A 19,931-nucleotide genomic window follows, 5' to 3' on the forward strand; every position below is an offset into this window, starting at 1 on the left:
GGGGGTGGGAGGGGAATCAGTCTTTCTATTTGAATGATAGTTTCCTCTTTTTTTTGGGAACAGCCTTAATGCACATTTGGAGCTTCATGATGATGTATGTATTTTTTTTAAGACAAATGAAATAAAAGTTGAGCATGACTTAGAAGCAGAAAAGTAACAATCACAAAAGCATAAAATTTGTGGATATCCTGATATTGTTTCATGCGATAAAAATGGTTGCATGCAATGTTGGTGGTAAGTTTATTGTTGGCGTTGAAGTTACCTTGACATTATGATCAGTAGGTATTAGTAACAAAGTTCTAAAATTTAAAAGATATTTAAATGTACAAGTCTTAAGTGGAGTATTTCTGGCTTTATAAAATGAAAATATTTTTATTGCATCTAGCTGCTTCTCCAGAATTGAGGGTTATTGCTATTTATAAATATGCAAAGATTTTTCTGAAGAGCAAAATAACTTATTAAAATATTCTGTGAATTCAGTAAAAATCTCGTGTCTGTAATAAAGCTACCAACTTAAGTTCTCTACCTACTAAGTAATATTTACTTTTAAGTGGCTTGACTTCAAAAATTATTTTTACAAAAATTCAGTAGAATATTTATTATTTTACATATCCCTAAGTAATATTTAAAACAAGATGATTTGAAAAAGAAACATTCTCAGCCACAAATGTGATCCTGTGATAATGCAAGTACTTGAATTAACTGGGCAATCAAACACTTGTGTCATCAGAGTAGAAGAGATCTCATTATTCTTGTGCCAACTTTTCAAGCTTAATAACAGCAATCAAAAGGGAATTCTAAGAGTAGTTTTGAGCATAAACTCCTATCAGTCCAAGTTCATAGCAAAATAACTTCTGTGAATAGAAATCCCATATTGGATCTTAGCCACTATGTTCATTTCAGGCAACTTTGTAGAATAGAACAGATCTGTATTCATTTGATATCAATGCACAACTGTGACCAACAATCAAACAAAAAGAATGGTTGTTGCTGCAATTTAAAAAAACTCAGCCTCATCTTTTAATATATTTAAATAATCTGATTTATTGAAAATTATTTTTCCTATAACAAGTACACAATCTTATCACAATCATGGAAGAAATGAACATATCTGAGCAAATAATGCAGATAGCATCAGTAACTTCCCAATTTGAGAGAATTCCTAGAATCTCTGGTGCTTGTCTGATGAAATCATAATGTCCTAGTAACAGATCAGAACAAAGCCCCTGCAAATGCATAAACTCAATTCTGAGTGATCCCAAGCAACTCTGGAAAAAAGTCTTGCCATCAATCTTGATTTGTATGGAGTACCTTTAAGGACAACTTCTTTTCTAAAATAGCTTTCACCTGAATGGGGGATGTACGGCCATGTGTTGTTCTCTGAACCTGGCCAATCAGTTTATTTACTACTTTCCTGTTTCCTTGCTGTATTTCAGAAACCTGTAAGTAAAAGAGAAAGATATGTAACCAATGTAAACCAGTTTAAATAACACTTTTACTTGCTGGATCAATTTGGAAATTTTCATAGCTACTCAGCCTATTCAACAATAATTGAGGTGCCCAAGATTCCCAAAACTATTTATCAAGTTCAACTTAATTTTTCAGATTTTGCCAACAATGGCTGATTACCTTTGTCATATGCATTTGCCTTTTCTTGAACAGGAGAAAAGCATGATTCTATTCAAATTTAAAATACAATTCTATGTTGCTCTATTAATCTGCTGAACTCAAATCAAAGTTCAAAGTACATATATGTCACCATATACAACCCTGAGATTCATTTTCTCTCAGGCATACTCAATAAATCCAATAACCATAATAGAATAAATGAAAGACCACACCAACAGGGTGCAAAATGCAAAAAGAGAGGGAAAAATAATAAATAAATAAGCAGCAAATATGAAGAACGTGAGATGAAGAATCCTTGAGGGTGAGTCCATAGCTTGCGGAAACGGTTCAGTGATGGAACGAGTGAAGCTATCCTCTCTGGTTCAGGAGCCTGATGATTGAGAGATAATAATTTTCCCTGAACTGGTGGTGTGAATCCTGAGGCTCCCGTACCTCCTTCCTGATGCCAGCAGCAGGGAAAGGATATGATCTAGGTGCTGGGGGTCCCTGATGAATGTTGTTTTCCTGCGTCAACACTTTTGATTCAGCCTACAATAGTGGTGGCATCAGCAAACTTAAATACAGCATTGGAACTGTGATTAGCCACACAGTCATAAGTGCAAAGCGAGTACAGCAGTGTCTAAGCACACAGCCTTGTAATGCATGTTGCCAATCCGAATGGACTGGGGTCTCCAAGTGAGGAATTCCAGGATCCAATTGCACAAGGAGGTATCGAGGCCACAGCCTTGAAGCTCATTGGACTTACTTTGGATACAAAAATGAAAACAGATTTTACACTATACTATTATTCTAATACTCCAATGATCTAGCATCTTTAGGCCTTTGGTGGTACCAGACTAGCAAATTTTCTGGACATTAACCCGCATATACACAACACATTAAAATGATGTTACACAGCAAATACGTGGAAGAAATACAGGGCTGAAGAACGAGTCTAATAGAAGGCAGTAGGCAATGCAAGAAAGGGAAGGAGGGGAACCAGATGGGAGTGATGTGCAGGTGAGAGGAGGAAGAGTGAGAGGGTAACCAGAATGAGGAATTGAAAAAGAGGAGGGACTGGGAAAAATTATCGGAAGTTGAAGAAATTGATACTCATATCAGTTGGAGGCTACCCAAACTGAATACGAGATATTGCTCATCCAACCTGAATTTGGCCCCATCACATTGGTAGAGAAGGCCACAGACATGTCAGAACAGGAATGGGAAGTCAGTTGGAAATGGACAGCCACTGGGAGATCCTGTTCGTGACAGACAAAGTGGGCCCCAATCTGCTTACAGTTTCACTGGTGTTGGAGACCACACTGGGAGACCCTAACAGATTTGCAGGTGGTGTCATCTCACCCAGAAGGGCTACTTTGAGCCCTGAATAGTAGTAAGGAGGAGATGTGGAGGGGCAAGTGCAGCATTTGTCACAATTGCAGGGATAAGTGCCAGGAGGGAGATCAGTGGGGAAGGACAAGTAAACATGGGAGTTACACATACAGCAATCCTTACATATCCACCTGGCTTCACCCAACAGCTACCAGCGTGTACTTCTTCCCCTCCTCCCACCTTGTTATTCCAGCTTCTTCATTCTAATGAAAGGTCTCAACCCAAAAAGTCAGCCATTAATTTCCCCCCATAGGTGCTGCCTGACTTGCTGTTCTCCTCCAGCAGTTTCAAGGATCAAAGTACATTTATTATCAAAGTCTGTATACAACCTTGAGATCCACCACCTTACAGGCAGCCACAAAACAAAGAAACCCAATGGAACCCATTAAAAAAAGACCATCAAACACTCACATGCAGGAAAAAAGATTGTGCAAACAATAAAAGTAAATAACATGCAGAACAGAAGTTCACAACCACGAAAGCAGTCACAGCTGATCCAGGAGCCTGTTAGTTGCAGGCCACAGTCTCAGTTCAGCATGGAGACAAATGAAAAAAGAGCAGCAAGCCCATTCATTGCCTCTGGCCTTTTCAATTTGGCCTGGTGCTTAAATCAGCCAAACCAAAGGTTGCTCCTCACTCTTGAACCTGGGCCCTGCCACTTTGATACACTTCTGGACCCATGCACCACCTCAATTTTTACCTCGGGTCATTCCTCACTCTCGAACCTGGGCCCTGCCACTTTGATACACTTCTGGACCCATGCACCACCTCAATTTTTACCTCGGGTCATTCCTCACTCTCGAACTTGGGCCCCGCCACTTCAACATGTGAATTACTTCATGAGATTTCACACATCTGGTTGAACAGCCGCCAAAAATATTAACTTATGGAATTCTCTCTACATCCCATGTACAAGTGAATACAGTGAGAAACCAATCTGCCTGCACAATTTAATGGTTAATTCCAATTCTCACTTCCACTAAATTGTGAAGTTGTTGAATACAGCCAAACATTTCCCTCCAGTGACAGATGGAAGTTTGTATCTTAGATCAATTGTAAATATGCCAGGTAAGCTAATTTTAACATTGCTTTCAGAGGACTAAGGCAGGGAAAGAACCAATTTTCTTTCTCTGGTAAGAGGAAACATGGTCACAGTTTTCATGGCAACATTCAAGAAATGGCACTCCACTTGCAGCTTCTGCTCTCCACTACAGTGAGTCATCAAAGTATCCTCCTGATGCCCTGCCCCAGTGGCCAAAGAGCTCCATCTAGTGTTGAAATAGGAATCAGAATCAGGTTTATTATCACCGGCATGTGATGTTAAATTTGTTAACTTAGCAGCAACAGTTCAATGCAATACAAAATCCAGGAGAGAAAACAATAATAAATAAAATAATAAAGTAAATCAGTTACAGTATACATATATTAAATAGACTAAACAAAGTGCAAAAAACAGAAATACTGTATATTAAAAAAGTGAAGTGGTGTCCAAGGATTCAATGTTCATTTAGGAATCGGATAGCAGAGGGTAAGAAGCTGATCCTGAATTGCTGAGTGTGCACCTTCAGGCTTCTGTACCTCCTAGCTGATAGTTAACAGTGAGAAAAGGGCACTGGAGTGTCCCTTAATAATGGATGCTGCTTTTCTGAGACACTGCTTCCTGAAGATGTAAGGACTAAGAAATGCCTTTGGCTCTGTCAAGCAGAGAAGGATACAAAGGATTCTTTATTACACAATGACATGCAGGCTGAGATCCTACACAGACAATCCTATGACAGACAGAAGTCAAGGAAGGCTATCTATCAACTCCAATCATCTTCTCAGTCTTCCTTGCAGCAATACTGTACATAACCTCCAACACACTTCCATTCTGAGTGCTGTTTATCTACTGAAGATATGGGACATGATACACAAACCTAACTTAATGACAGTACACAAACAATGGTTGCACATGTGAGTATTCAGACACCAAGCTCATTCAAATATCTGGAAGATCAAAGTTCGTTCCAAACCTGCATTCAATACTGTAACAAAAAGCAATTAAGATTTGCAGTCAGAGTCCAGAAAGTATTTTCCATACCTCAGGAGCCATCCGTCTATGAAGGCAGGCATTGATTACCATCACATTGACTACACCAGAACAGCTTTTGACTAACCAAGCAAAATGTTGTTCAAAGATAGAGACATCAAACCAGGCACCCAGCTCAGGGGCATTCTTGCAGCAGAGATCTCCAGCCTGTATCTTTTAGATTCATGCATGACCTACAGCATTCACCTCAAATCATTGGCGAAAGAACACCAACGCTGTATTTGCAAAATCCAAACTGAAAGCTTGAGCTGGCCTGGAAATTAATTGCACTGCTAGTCCTCAAACCATTGCACAAAATGCAGTTATATTAGTTATTTGATGTTGGTGAGGTTCAAGTAGTTTTTCTCCCTTCAATAAAAAGAGTACGATGTTTTAATTCACAAAATACAAGCAGGTTCACCTCTGAGCACACGGGCTATTGCCGCGATAATTCAGGGCCATTTGGAAGCTGATGTTCAAAAATTGGCTCTACTGCACACATCAGAAAACTATTGTTCACTGCAACTGTAGTAGACACCGAAAAGTGCTGGAAAGATCTGGGACAGAACTTCTTTCACATAAGCACAGCTTCCACGTACACTATGCGAATTCAATCAAAAACTTAACTGCTCAATGTGATTGGTTACTTTTGCACAATTCTTGAAGAATGTTATATTTGTTTGAGATATTCCCTATGTGGATATGACTAATGGTAATTGCTGAACATCATTTGTGTTTGCAAAGCACAAGACAGATTTGCTTCTGTGCAATTTAAAAGGGATGAACTTAACCTATTTTTGATGTTGGCCTCTTGTTCTCCGCCCCTTCTCACTGCAGGTGCCCTTATGAACTCCAGGCTAATTGTGACCATGATCAAACCAATCTCCTACTTGCATCATTACTTATGCACAAATTCTCTTCCTTTCTCACTCATCCATGGATGCCACAACAACATGTTTCTTAGTCTCTGTCCTTCCCTGAATGGTGGCCCTTTATAAACTCCCATCATCGTTCCATAAATTCCGTCTTTAGAAAGTTCCCTTTTCTCCAACCTCCTTCAATTTACATCAGAGGAGGAGTGCTAAGTAACTCAGCGCTACGTGGGGTTATTATAACATTACTTAAATGGAAATGTGTGCCTGATATTTTAAAAAAATCAAACCCAAGATACATGATATATTATTTTATGTATACACAGTAATTTGTGAGTACCACACGCAAGTAGGCCTAACCTGTACATCAGTGGAACAGCAACACATCGCAGCAGCGACGGAGGGAAGCGGGTGGTGGTTACATCTTAGAGAAGGGGCCAGGCTGTGGGTCCTCCTCTAACTCTGGCTTCTTCAAGTAGGTGTCCAGATGTGACTGCCTTTTGTTATTTTTCCTCTTATGAAGCAGTTCTCGGCAGCAGGAAATCATGTCGAGAACACCTCTTTGCCTTATTGCTTTGCTCCCAGTCAGGGTCATTATCGATGAACTGGTCCATGATTTGTGTGATCATGGTGATGCTAGTGCCGAGGTATTTTGTGGTGAGTTTTCTTGCTGGTGTTTGCTCTTCTCCATTCATGTCCTCAGATTCACCCAGGATGCACTGCTCTGCTAATTCCCAAAACTCTTTGTTATTGAGGCTCTTCCTGTCTGCACTAGCTGCTTCACCAGAGATACATATGGTATGGAGGTTACTGCGCTGTTTAAATCTATCAAACCAACCTCTGCTGGCTGTGAATGTTATGACACATCATCTTCTTCTTGAATACGATTGAAGACCATCCTATTTTAAGTTGGATACAGAGTGCTCCAGGACAGATAGTGTCATATATCTATGATAAATTAAACTCACAGAAATATATGCCCACATCAGGAATGAAAGCCTGGGATAGGGACATATCTGAATTGGGACAAGACTTAGACTGGGATGCGATTTGGGATAATGCTGCCGGTGCTTCGAAAAACCCAAATCATTGGTATATACACTTGAAATTTTGTCATAAGACATATTTAACACCGAGAATTAGACATCAAATGAGACCGGTTCCTGACCCGTATTGCTCATTTTCCCCCCACGGAACCGTTGGCTCTTTTATGCATGTTGTATGGGAATGTCCAGAGGTTTTTGGTTTGTGGGGGAAGGTTATCAGTACTCTTACAGAACTAACGGGGGTAAAATTACCAATGGACCCCACTGTACATCTTCTAAATGATGACTCCCACCTTTCCCTTATGGAAAAAACACACAAAGTCTAACTGACAGGCCTGACTGCAGCTAAGGAGATTGCAGTCCAGCGTTGGAAATCTCCCCATGAGATTTCAAATACTCACTGGCTTCAGAGCTTTTTGGACATTTCTTATCTGGAACTTTCATCAGCAAGAGTAAATGATGCACAACCAAACACAATCTTAAAGTGGACAAATTTGATATCTAACTTAAAAGATCTTTTGTTAAAATAGGAATGCTTTGTCTGTGTATGCACTACTATTCAGTTGGTTGGTGGAGGGGAGAGGGATGGTGGGGGAGAGAGAGGTGGAGAGGGGATGGTAATGAAGGTTGTGGGTGGTTGGGTTAAACAGTCAAAATGTAATTGGCAATTGGTTGTATTGAATGTAATTTGTTGGTGTTGCAATAAAAAAACTAGTAAAAATAAAATCCAATTGAAGATGCTTCTTGCCTTTCCCATTATTATCAGCTGGCTTAGGGGCATGTTTTGTTGTGTTTGGTCATCCACCCATATATTTAGTGTATTTTCCACTTTTTCCAGCCAATAGCTCCTTGAACAAGTCACCTTTGTTGATGATAACTTTGAGGTTGTTGTTGTAGAATCTTTTATCTTGTCTGCATTTTTAAAAAAATAATTGTTCTGATCGTCGATGTAGCCAATTTCAAAGAGGCATCAACATCAACCTAAGGCTCAGCAGCTTCCAAAGGCCATATCACTTGCAGTTTCACATCCATGCTAATGTTTTTCCCAGACATCGTAGATGTACTACCCTCACTGGAAGTTGCAGGCCATTTTCCAGACATTATCAGTGAAAAAATGGAATAAATTGGCGAGAGAGCAAGAACATTTACACATGTGGGGGAGGCAGAGCATGAACTAATACGTGATTGGTTGAGAGCGGCTCCGAGCGTACGTAAAGCACTCTCATTGGCTGATTGAATACTTACAGATGGTGGCCGCTCTTGAAAAGTTTTAAGTGTTCTTTAGGACAAATTTTTGTCATTTTTTAATATTTCAATAAAGAATTGAATAACTGCGTTGTAACAAATCAGCGCTATGCAGGGTAGTGTTATGCGGGGTCTGAGTGCGGAGTGTTATTGTACAAATTTGTGATCACATTGCAACTTTGCTTGCAATCAATAAATTCGTCCTCCAAAAGTCAAAATCAGAAATGAAACATTAACCACTCCTGATTAGTCCAGTAATGACTATTCCTTCTACTCCTACAGTGTAACCAAATTAACCAACCTTCCCCCCGCCCCCCAAGTTAAATTCTAGATTCTGCTGACATCTTCAGATATGAAAACTAACAACACATGGACTTCAAGAGCAAAAATCCTTAATTGATTTGTATACTATCTTACATAAAGCAAGACTGTTGATCCCACACTCAGAACCTTGAATCCAAATTATCTTATATCCATCATAAAATCTTAGGTGGTGATACTTGATTACACAAAGTATATTTATTCAGAATGCAGGCAATGAAACAGTCCGTATCTGCATACAAGTCCTGGATAATAATGATATGGGCTAATAAGTAGCAAGTAATATTTGCACTACATTATTGGACGACACTGTGGTACAATTAGTAGAATTACCACCTCACATTTCCATTTCCAACCTCTGGTGTATGTGTGGGCCTCCCTACCACCATGTGGGTTCTCAGGGTCCTCCAGTTTTTTCCCCACTTTTCAAAAACATCTGGGTGCTAGGTTAACTGACCAGTACAAATTACTCTAATATGTAAATGAGTATTTGGGAGTTGATGAGTTTGTGGGTAAAATAAAATCAGATTAGTGGATACTTATAGAAACTAATTTTCTTTTGATGGCATTAGAGTGATTGAAGAATCAATTTCTATATTGTATAACTCTACAGTAAGTGCTGGGCAATGACTATCTTCAGATACAGAGTATTGGCCATTCCTGACATTCAGATATTACCAGTGTAAGTGCCCTATATCAATATCCCAAAAGATCACTATTGATCAGAAACTCAATTGGATCTGCCTCAGATTCACTTATCATTGCCCAAATCCTTTCCACTGTCTAAAAGATCCAGGTCAGGAGCAAGTTAGAATATTTTACACAAACCCAAATGACTGATACTCTAACAATCAAGTAGATTGAAGATATCCAGAGCAAAATAACCTGCTTGACCACCACCCTATCCACCATTAGCACATACCTTAGCTGCAATGTGTACTTTGCTAGGTTATTGCAATTATTCTCTCAGCTGTGTGTCAACAACATTCTCCCAATCCACAACAGAAATTACCATCTCCCGTATGTACCCTTCCAACTTGGACACCACAATGTCACTTTTAGATTATGGAGCTACCTTCATATTCCACAGGCCTGCATCAGTTTAAGAAGGTGGCTCACCACTTTCCTCTCAAAGGGAACTACAGATGGACGAAATATATTCATCTTGCCACATTCTGTAAAATGAATTTAAAAATTAACTAGAGTTCATCTAAAACTCAGCTACCTAAATCCTATTTTAAACCAACCTTAATCAACTTCTTCCTCCTTATCAATTAATATTAGTCCACACTTTTGAATTTTATTGACACAGTAACCGTATTGTATTCATATCAATGTGCTCAAAATGTTCTATTTTAACATTGCATTATAAATATAAGATTTCATGATATCTTGGTTAAGTCCTCTACCCCCACCTCAACTACCACCACTGTTCTCCTCATTGTCAAAAAAATAACAGGTCCATTGCAATGAATAACACAATACCATTAGTAGAGCAGAACTTCCAAAAAGAAAAGGATGAGGCACGCTGGAACACAGACAGAACCATAGCTCTGCAAGTGATGAGCACTCATCGTCACGCGTCTGAAACTCTGCAATCTCATCTGACCTCACCAACCAGACATTATTTGGGATGCATACATTAGCAATCAGGGTGCCCAGCAGTTTTCCTCGACTCATGGCACAGAATGAATTCATGTAATTAACAGTTGGTAAGTCAAGTACACCCTCACAACTTTCTCTACAAATCCACAGAAAATAGGTTGCACAACGATACAGCCCAGGCTGGAGCTAAATGGTGAAATAAAGCCAATCAGTGAATTTGCCAACCCCAAGGAATCCTCGAGGTATTCGAAACAACCTCTGATTCATTATGTACAAACAAGAACCATCTTTGAGGATTATAAGACCTTACTTGATTGGTCAAGCATGCTAACTGGAATCGTATAAAGGTAGCTTGCCGAACACCAGCTCTATCCTGACTAACACTCAGATTCCAATCTGAATCCTTGTCAACATAATTTTGCTGTTGTGATTGTCTCCATCTTTGCCTCGCTGTTCCTTTGCATGCCACTACCATCATTCCATCTGTGTCAACTCGCTGCTGTTATCAGCATCTGATAGTCATTCCCAGTTAGTGTTAATTTATTTTAATTTAGCCCCGTTAATGATGGATAAATATGTACGGCGCAATCTCCGAGTCTGAAGGTGGTGAAGCCTTAAGTTCTAATACTGCTAAAAAAAAAAACGAACAAACTACAGAAAGTGTGTCAATACAATGCAAGACACCTGGAGTAGTTTTATTCTGTTCCCGTCAGATCAGTGACACCCCATGTGTGTTATTTGTAATACTATACTGTCTAATGAAGCCACAAAACCATCAAGATTGCAGGAACACTTCTGTAATAGACACCCTGAAAAGGTGTTACTCAGTTCCGGAAGAGGAAGGAAGCGTTTGAAAAGCTTTGCACACTTGAGTCATTTGCCAAGAAAGCTAAAAATGACCTTGATAGTCGTCTCTGCTTCCCATAACATTTCCAAATGATAGCAAAGTGTGGAAAATGTCATACAATTGGTGAAAGATTAATTAAGCCTGATTTTTCAGAAGTGCTCACCACTGTTCTCAAAATGGATACCAGTATTTTAAAATCAATTTCTCTGAGTAATAACTCTGTAGCTCGTCATATTGATGAAATGAGTGAAGACACTGAGTATTAAATATGCACAGAGCTACAAAAAACAGAATTTGGGATACAACTGGATGAGTCAACTGTGTGAGACAATGAGGCATTTCTAATGACACATGTACAGTTTATCAAACATTGAAAAGTTTATGAAGAGATTCTCTTTTGTAAAAAGCTAAAAACAATCAGTGGAAAATCAATCTACAACAAGCTCAAAATGTATATTGAGGATAAAAATATTCACATTAGGAACATGATTTCTTGTGCAACAGATGGAGCACCATAAATGGCAGGTCACCATGCTGGTTTAGTGGCATTTATGAAAAAAGAAATTCTAAGTCTGTTTGTAATCCATTGTGTAACTCATCATCAACATCTTGCAGCCAAAAACCTCAGCCAGACTTTTTTCAAGCATGACTCTTGTAATATCTGCTGTCAACAAAATTAAAGCTGATCCATTACGTAGCAGAAGATTTTGTCAGTTATGCCAACAGAACGATGAACAGTCTGAATGCTTGCTTCTTCACACTGATGTGCGTTGGCTGTTAAAAGGCTGCTGCTTAAAACATTTCTTTGATCTTTCTGACACTGGTTGAATTTTTCCTCAAAGTCGACAAGAGCTTAGGAAACAAGACTGAACTTCTATGTGGAGACATGGTATACCTAGCCGATTTGTATGACAAAATGAACTTGCTAAATATGAAACTGCAGGGTGAGAATTTCAATTTAATCCAAGCAAAAGGTACAGTGCTCTCTTTTATAGGAAAATTGGAAATATATAAGCAAAACATTGGGAGAAGAACGTTCTCATAGTTTCCCTGCATGGAAAGTATGGCACTCTCTTTCACAGATGGTGATTTGCAAGAGTACTGCTTACACCTGCACTCACTGAAGGAGGATTTTCAGAACTGATTCAAAGATTTGAACAATCTGGAAATTCCAGACTGGGTAATTAACTCATTTCTTTGCAAGGTGAAAGAACAGGAAGAGAGCATCCATGAAGAAATGAATCAGAATTCATAATGATGAAAAAACAAAAGGCTTTTCAAAAATGTCAGCTTTTGTGGCATTTGGCTACACTGTCATACGAAGTTTCTAGGTCTTTGGAGAAGAGCCAAACTGCTCTTCATTGCATTTCCATCCTCCCACCTTGTTGAAAGAGGCTTCAGTGTAGTGAACCACATACTCACAAAAAACCACTTGGGCATTGTTACACATGGAAACTTGAGGCTTTTTGTGTCACAACTTGAACGAAATACTTCAACTCTTGCTAAAAGAACCATCAAGCTCAAGGATCACAATGATATTGAAGCTGCTGTACAGTGCACAGATACTATTTCAGCTAGGTTTAAAGACAAACAAAAAAATTCCTCATGTTAGAATATGGTAGACATGTTTTCTACACTATGGGGGCGCCGGAAAGTATATTGTGCCTAAGAGGGGCGTTGGCAAGTATGAAAGTACTTTTGGGGAGGGGGCATTGGACTAAAAAAGGTTGGAAAACGCTGCCCTAGGTGTAAATGGACAGTGGTAAAATGAAGTAAGAAGAGAGTGATTTTCAATTTATCCAACCATACATAATTCTTGGATTTAATTTTGACTCTAACCATCTTTCACTTCAAAAACAAACATAAAGCCGGCAATCATTATGTAAAAAAATGACATAGAAGAATGACAAATCTCCAGGGATGTATGGTTTCCATCCCATTGTTTTAAAGGAAATAGCTGAGAACATTACAGATACGTTAAGTATAATCGGCCAAAATTCTTAATTTAGGAACTGTGCTTATAAATCAAATATTTAAAACTTGTTTAATTATCAATCTTGGCTAGAGAGAAAACAATATACTATAATATTTGTGCATATAATTAAGGCTAGAATGTCTGAATACTTAGATAAACTTTAACAGGGACAGTCACTCTAGAATTTGTAAAGGGTTATTCTACCTGACAAATTTAACTCAGCTTTTGAATAAGTTGAATAAATGAGAGAACAGCAATGGATGATATTTGGATGGAATTCCAAAATGCACGATAAAATTCCTTACAACAGTCTGTTGACTCATTCAAGTTAAAGCTTATGAAAATACATTATTGATCCATTTAGGAAGGGGACTGTAAAGGAGTAGGTCCAGAGGACAGCACAGAGCAAATATTCAAATTAGCAAGCCCAGCAACAATCCATCTTAGATTATTTAATAATTTCTATTGCAAAAAACTATTAATGATGGGTAGAATAACACATCTGTGGTTTTGTCAGGGTCAAAGAGATAACATATTATTATCAATATAGATTGAAGTGTTAAAGAGAGTTAATTCAAAACAAATGAATAAAATGCAGCAAAAAGATTTCAGTATTGGCAAAAGGTTAGGTATTTGAAGTGTAGAAACAGCATCATTCTATATGGCATAAAAGCCAGCAACAATGCAGATCCACAGACTTAAAGGCTAAAAAAAATCTATTAAAATAAACGGACAAATACACAAAAAAAATTGCTTTATACCAGAATAACCCACGTTACAGTATCCAAAGCCTGGGTCCACAGCAACTACAGTACTGACAGTAGCAATTGACATCTTTGCATAAAGATTGAAGTTGAAAACCCTCTAATGAAAACAATGAGAAAAGTTAATTTTTAATCTGTGATTAATGGATCATTTTAATCAAAAATATTGAGTATGTTGAAAATGTGAGCAAATACAGTTAAGACTGCAAATCAGTAGTGAGTGAACCCTCAATACTGGTACAGGCTTCAAATGCATAAAACAAACAGTTACCTACTTTCTCTAAACTATATTTTAACAGTGCAAGACTAAATGGACTATGTATCATTACACAAATTGTTAATCATTTATGTAATGAACCATGTTAAAAAAGGCAGAAAAATGGCTGTCAAACACAACAAAAAAGAAGTTTGATCTTGCAGTAATTACTTGCCAGTTATTTTTTCTTCATTCTGACGTTAAATAAAAGGAAGCAGCAGCTTTTGAATTAACTCACCTCTGCAGGATGATCCTCAATAACACGTTGACAGATCTGTTCTAATTTTTTCTGGTCTTCGATCATTCCCAATTCTTTTAGTTCAACTACTTGGGTTGCAGTTTTGCCTTCACCCTTCCACAATTCAAAAAGAACCTATCAAAGCAGAGTCAGAAGAAAAATATCACTGCCAAAATCTCCAAAAGTATACCCGATTACTCAAAAGTACGCTAATATAGTTTGCTTTAAAATGTTGTTAAATGCTGTTTTTAGATAGCACCAATATATTTATATATAAATGTCATTACATACTGTAGATTCAGCCTCCTGCATACATTGTTATTTTGATCAATAGCTGAACTGCACAAAACAATCTTACCAGAATACCTTATTTGTGCAGTTTATGGAAGATAAGGGAGAGTAGGATTGCTATAAATATCTATACACTTTTAGGGTGCCCCATATGATATATATGCGCCCAAACATGAAATGACAGTTGGCTCTGATTTCCATTAAGGTTGAAAAGACAACTAATGTTTAATGTCAAAACTGACACAAATGCATGAAGGAATTACTAAAGGATCTCTGGAATCCATTTAAACTTCCCATATTCATCCTGGCTTTCTACTTTTCTTGGATTTTGCCATGCTTCCTTTTTTATTTTATTTCTACCAGGGTGTTCAACTGAAATCAAGAGGTCCTATTTAAACAAAAAAAAAGTTCTAAACTTTTAACTATCTCATCTTAAACGTCTCTCACTAGTCAGACACTTATTTACCTTGGTGGTGTACTTCTCATTCACTTCCATTAAATTATATCTTAGTCTTGTACAACTGTCTCTGACCCAATTTAAAATTTTTACTTCTGATATATTTGTGTTTTTATATAATTCCGCTACATTTAATTAAATCAAGAGCACTGTCTCCAATACATTCCCCTACTATGACTTTTTCTTTTATGTCTGTGTTTCTTAAAACGTTGGGCTTGCTGTGTGATGTTCAAAAACTTCTCCAGAAATCACTTCAGGAATTCTGCTTTTTATACTCCAGTATTGTCACAAGTAATGTTAGAGAAGCCAAAATCACCAACTGTCATTTTACCTTATTAATTTTTTAAACATATTTGCTCTTCTGTCTTTTTGGGGTTGGGGGAGGGGAGAAGAAGAAAGGGCTATAATTACACCCCCTTTTTGGTCCTTTTATACAACCCTATATCTACTATATCACCGCATTTCACCCCGCTAACCGTTTCTTAACCAATATAATTTATCCCAGCTCTCAGTTTACTAAAATCATGGAAATTCCATTTAAATCAAAATCCATTAAAATGAGTTATTATTCTTTTGATAATCATATTTTACTTCAAGTTAGACATGCTAATGATAGGTGAAAGGCCAAGTAGTAGTGAGGAAGCAGAGAGTCTGCAGAAGGACTTAGAGAATGGGCAAAGAAGTGGCAGAGAGGATAAAGCGTAGGGAAATGTATGGTCATGCACTTTGGTAGAAGGAATAAAAGCATAGACAAATTTCTAATCAGGAAGTAAATTCCGAAATCAGAAGTGCTGAGGGATTTCGGAGCCCTCGTGCAGGATGCCTTAAAGATTAACTTGCAGGTTGAGTCGGTACGTCACCACAAAATCGTTGAGGGTTTTCTCCAATCAGAAGCCCTGGGCAAACAATGAAATCCGGAACCTGCTGAGAGCCAGATCAGAGAAATTCAAGTCTGGAGATCAAGAATGCTACCAGAAGTGCAAGCATAATCTCCGGAAGGCCATCTCTCAAGCAAAGTGGGGATTCTGGATTAGACTAGATTCAATGAGGGATGCTCAACAGCTGTGGCAGGGTTTGAATACCATAATCTCCTACAAAGCTAAATCTTGCAAAATAGGGAACAGCAGAGCTTCACTTCCAGATGAGCTCAATGCCTTCTTTGCTCACTTTGACCACCAGAACAAGGAGGAACCATCGTGCACCCAATGCCTCCAGAAGATCCTTTGTTCTCAGTATTTGATCATGACGTACGGGCCGCCTTCCGGAGTGAAGCCAAGAAAAGCATCCAGTTTGGACAAAGCACCTGGCTGAGTACTGAAGATTTGTGCCAACCAAATGGCTGGTGCAGACCTTTTGCTATCTTGTTGGCTCTTCACACAACCTGGAACACCTAGACAACAAAGGCGCATAATTCAGGATACTCTTTAGCGATTACAACTCAGCATTTAACACCATCATCCCCTGAAAACTAATCAGTAAACTCCAAGACCTGGGCCTCAATAACCCCTTGTGCAATTGGATCCTGGATTTCCTCACTTGTACACTCCAGTCAGTTTGGGTTGGCAACAACATCACAATCTCCATTAGCACAGGAACACTGCAGGGATGCGTACGTAGCCCCCTGTTCTATTCGCTTTACACCAATGGCAGCGCGGCTAAGTACAGCTCCAACACCATATACAATTTTGCTGATGACACCACTGATGTGGGCTGTATCAAAGGGAGTGATGAATCAGCACACAGGAGGAAGATTGAAAGCTTGGCTGAGTGGTGTAATAACAACAACCTCTCACTCAATGTCAATAAGACCAAGGAACTGATTATAGACTTCAGGAGAGGAAAACCAGAGGTCCATTAGCCAGTAATTACCAGATGATCAGAGGCAGAGAAGGTCAGTAACTTTAAATTCCTGGGTGTCACTATCTCAGAGGACCTGTCCTGGACCCATCAAAAAAATATTACAGTCGTCCCTCGGTATCCGCAGGGGATTGGTTCCAGGACCACCCCCCACCCCCGCAGATACCAAAATCTGCGAATGCTTAGGTCCCTTATATAAAATGGTGTAGTATTTGCATATAACCTATACACATCCTCCCGTATACTTTAAATCATCTGTAGATTACTTATAATACCTAATACAATGTAAATGCTATGTAAGTAGTTGTTATACTGTATTGTTTAGGGAATAATGATGCTTTGAAGGAGGCTCAATAATACTAATGTCAGGATCTGTGCAGGTTGAGGGCTGAGGATCTTCAAGCGTTGAAGTTCGAGGCTTCACAATTGCAGGTACTTTAGTTAGAAACATTGTTATAGGAAGCTGTTTCTTCTTTTTCTTTGCATCATCAAACAAATCTTGCAGTGATTGTAGGCATGTTGATATCCCTCGGGTGACACGGGGGCTTTGTTCCATCGAAGGATTGTATTGTACTCGAGGATCATATCCTTTAACACTTGCGCCTGTTGAAAAACTGCTGCAAATTTTTCAAATGTCCAAACTGATGGCTCTGCCTCCTCTAAATCTTCTGCATCATCTTCTGTAGAGGATTTCAGCAGATCTTCAAGTTCCTCATTGTTAAGGGTTTCTCTATGCTCTTCTATGTGTTCCTCGATGTTGTCCTCTTATCATGTCAGAGAAGCCTTCCCCACCAACTTCCCTTGCAACATTCAAGATATTCCTGACTTCCGCATCAATAGTGGGGAAGCCCCTGAAATCATTGACTACCTCAATCCATAATAGCTTCCAACATACATTGATTTTCTCAGGCTTTAGGGCATCTACAGCCTCTGCAATAAGCACAATTGTATCTGCAATTGTGAAGCTCTTCCATAAGTCCATGATGCTGCAGTCAGGGTTAGCATCAAGGGCAGCACAAATGCTCCCGAAGGTGAGGCGGGTGTAAATTGCCTTAATGCACCTGATGATGCCTTGATCAAGTGGCTGTAGCAGTGACGCAGCGTTAGGAGGCAGGAACATCACCTCCACGTTATCGTCGGTGAAGCAGAGAGATTGGGGATGGCCGGGAGCATTGTCAATTATGAGGAGGACCTTGAATGGCAGCCTCTTTTCTTTGAGGTATTTCTTCACTTCAGGAATGAAGCACTGGTGGAACCAGTCCAAGAACAAGATGGCCGTCACCCAAGCCTTCTTGTTGTGTTGCCAGAACACTGGCAGGCAATTTTTGTTTTGTTCTTAAGGGCCTGGGGATTGTTTGCTCGGTAGACGAGGCCTGGCTTGATCACGTGACCTGCTGCATTGCCACACAGCACCAGAGTAAGGTGATTTTTCCAGGCCTCTTATGGATGTAGGTACGATTGGGCATCTTCTTCCAGAACAAGCCTGTTTCATCACAATTGAAGACTTGCTCTGGAAGGTAGCCTTTCTCTTCTATGAGTTTTTTGAGCTCCTCTGGGAGCCAATGCCGATTCTCCCGTGATCTTTAAGTTCTTGAGGCTGTAGCGCTTTACATAGCTAGCCAGCCATCCCTTACTAGCCTTAAACTCCTTCCTCTCGCTCTCCTCAACCCCCTCACAGTAGTGCTCATAGAGGCTAAGTGCTTTTTCACGCATAATTTTGCCATCGACAGGGATATGCTTCTGTGACATGTCCTCTAGTCACACACTTAATGCTTTCCTCAGTCTTTGCAAGCACCTTATTATGAACCAGAGAGACCACTTCTGCTGGGGTGGGGGTAGCACGAACACTTACACAAATTTCAGCTTCTTTCTGCTTTATTGTGCGAATGCTCTATTCGTTCTCACCGACCTTACGGCCCACTTCGGCAAGCGACATGCCACCTTTCAAAAGATCTAAGCTTTTTATTTTCTCAGCGAGAGATAGCACTTTACGCTCCCTCAATTCCCTTTGAGGAATTGCTTTGACCATTAATTGCTTTTTAGGAGCCATTTTTTCACAGAAACAAAGGGTGTACACAAGTAGCGAATGAACAATGCTCAAACAACGAGTGCTGGAGAGAGACTGAGGATCTGTGAAATGGCGGGAGGCTACAGCAGGGTATGCCTACACATCACTTCATTCGCGTGGATTAAGCGTAGTGCTCAGCGCACGGCAAATTCAAGTTTTGCTTTTTGGAACTTCCTGGAATTTTTTTTCCGAATATTTTCGATCCGCGGATACGGAGGGCCGACTGTACTGCAAAGAAAGCATGACAGCGCCTCTGCTTCAACAGGAGTGCAGAGGTTCAGCATGTCATTGAAAACCTTGGCAAACTTCTATAGATGTGTGGTGAAAAGTGCGCTGACTGGCTGCATTCCGGCCTGGTATGGGAACACCAATGCCTTTAGGTGGAAAAATCCTACAAAAGGTAGTGGATTCGGCCCAGTACATCACAGGTAAAACCCTCCTAACCATTGACCAGATCTGCATGAAGCGTTGCTGTAGAAAAGCAGCATCAAGCACCACCAAGGCCATGCTCTTTTCTCACTGCTGCCATCAGATATACGTACGGGTGCTTCAGGACTCGCACCACCAGGTTCAAGAACAGTTACTACCCCTCAACCATCAGGTTCTTGAACAAGAGGGGATAGTTACATTCATTCATATTGTCATTTCATGCTCAATATTTATTGCTATTTATTTATATTTACATTTGCAGTTTGCTTGTAGTTAACAATTCCTGATGTCTACAGTTTACAGTTACTGTTCTACAAATTTGCTAAGTATGGCCACAGGAAAAGAATTTCAGGGTAGTATGTGGTGACATATATATACTCTGATAATAAATTTTACTTTGAATGGCAAATGCAATGTAAGCATTCATTTTGAGAGGACTAGAAAACAAAATTAAGGATGTAATGGTGTAATGCTGAGGTTTTATAAGGTATTGGTCAGACGAAATCTGGGCCCCCTATTTAAGAAAGGATGTGCTGGCATTGCAAAGGATCCAACGGTAGTTTATGAGAATGATCCCAGGAATGAAAGGGTT

General features: G+C 39.4%; 2 protein-coding genes across 5 annotated transcripts in view; one reads left to right on the forward strand and one right to left on the reverse strand.

Moving 5' to 3' along the window:
- The window catches only part of fhip1aa (FHF complex subunit HOOK interacting protein 1Aa), a 163,230-nt gene that overhangs the window by 132,935 nt on the left and 10,364 nt on the right, over nt 1–19,931 (forward strand). The window lies entirely within an intron of this gene.
- The window catches only part of gatb (glutamyl-tRNA(Gln) amidotransferase, subunit B), a 48,335-nt gene continuing 29,419 nt past the window's right edge, over nt 1,016–19,931 (reverse strand). For 3 of the 4 annotated variants that reach the window (XM_072256063.1, XM_072256064.1, XM_072256062.1), the window contains 2 exons: nt 14,238–14,372; nt 1,016–1,440 (listed from right to left, as the gene is read on the reverse strand). In XM_072256063.1, coding sequence (XP_072112164.1) covers nt 1,288–1,440; nt 14,238–14,372 — 288 coding nt within the window. In that variant the 3' untranslated portion in view covers nt 1,016–1,287. Of the gene's footprint in view, nt 1,441–14,237; nt 14,373–19,931 lie in introns of those variants that run through there. The other variant, XM_072256065.1, reaches the window with a different exon arrangement.

The sequence above is a fragment of the Mobula birostris genome, chromosome 4, assembly GCF_030028105.1.
Source record: "Mobula birostris isolate sMobBir1 chromosome 4, sMobBir1.hap1, whole genome shotgun sequence".
NCBI classification, from domain to species: domain Eukaryota; kingdom Metazoa; phylum Chordata; class Chondrichthyes; order Myliobatiformes; family Myliobatidae; genus Mobula; species Mobula birostris.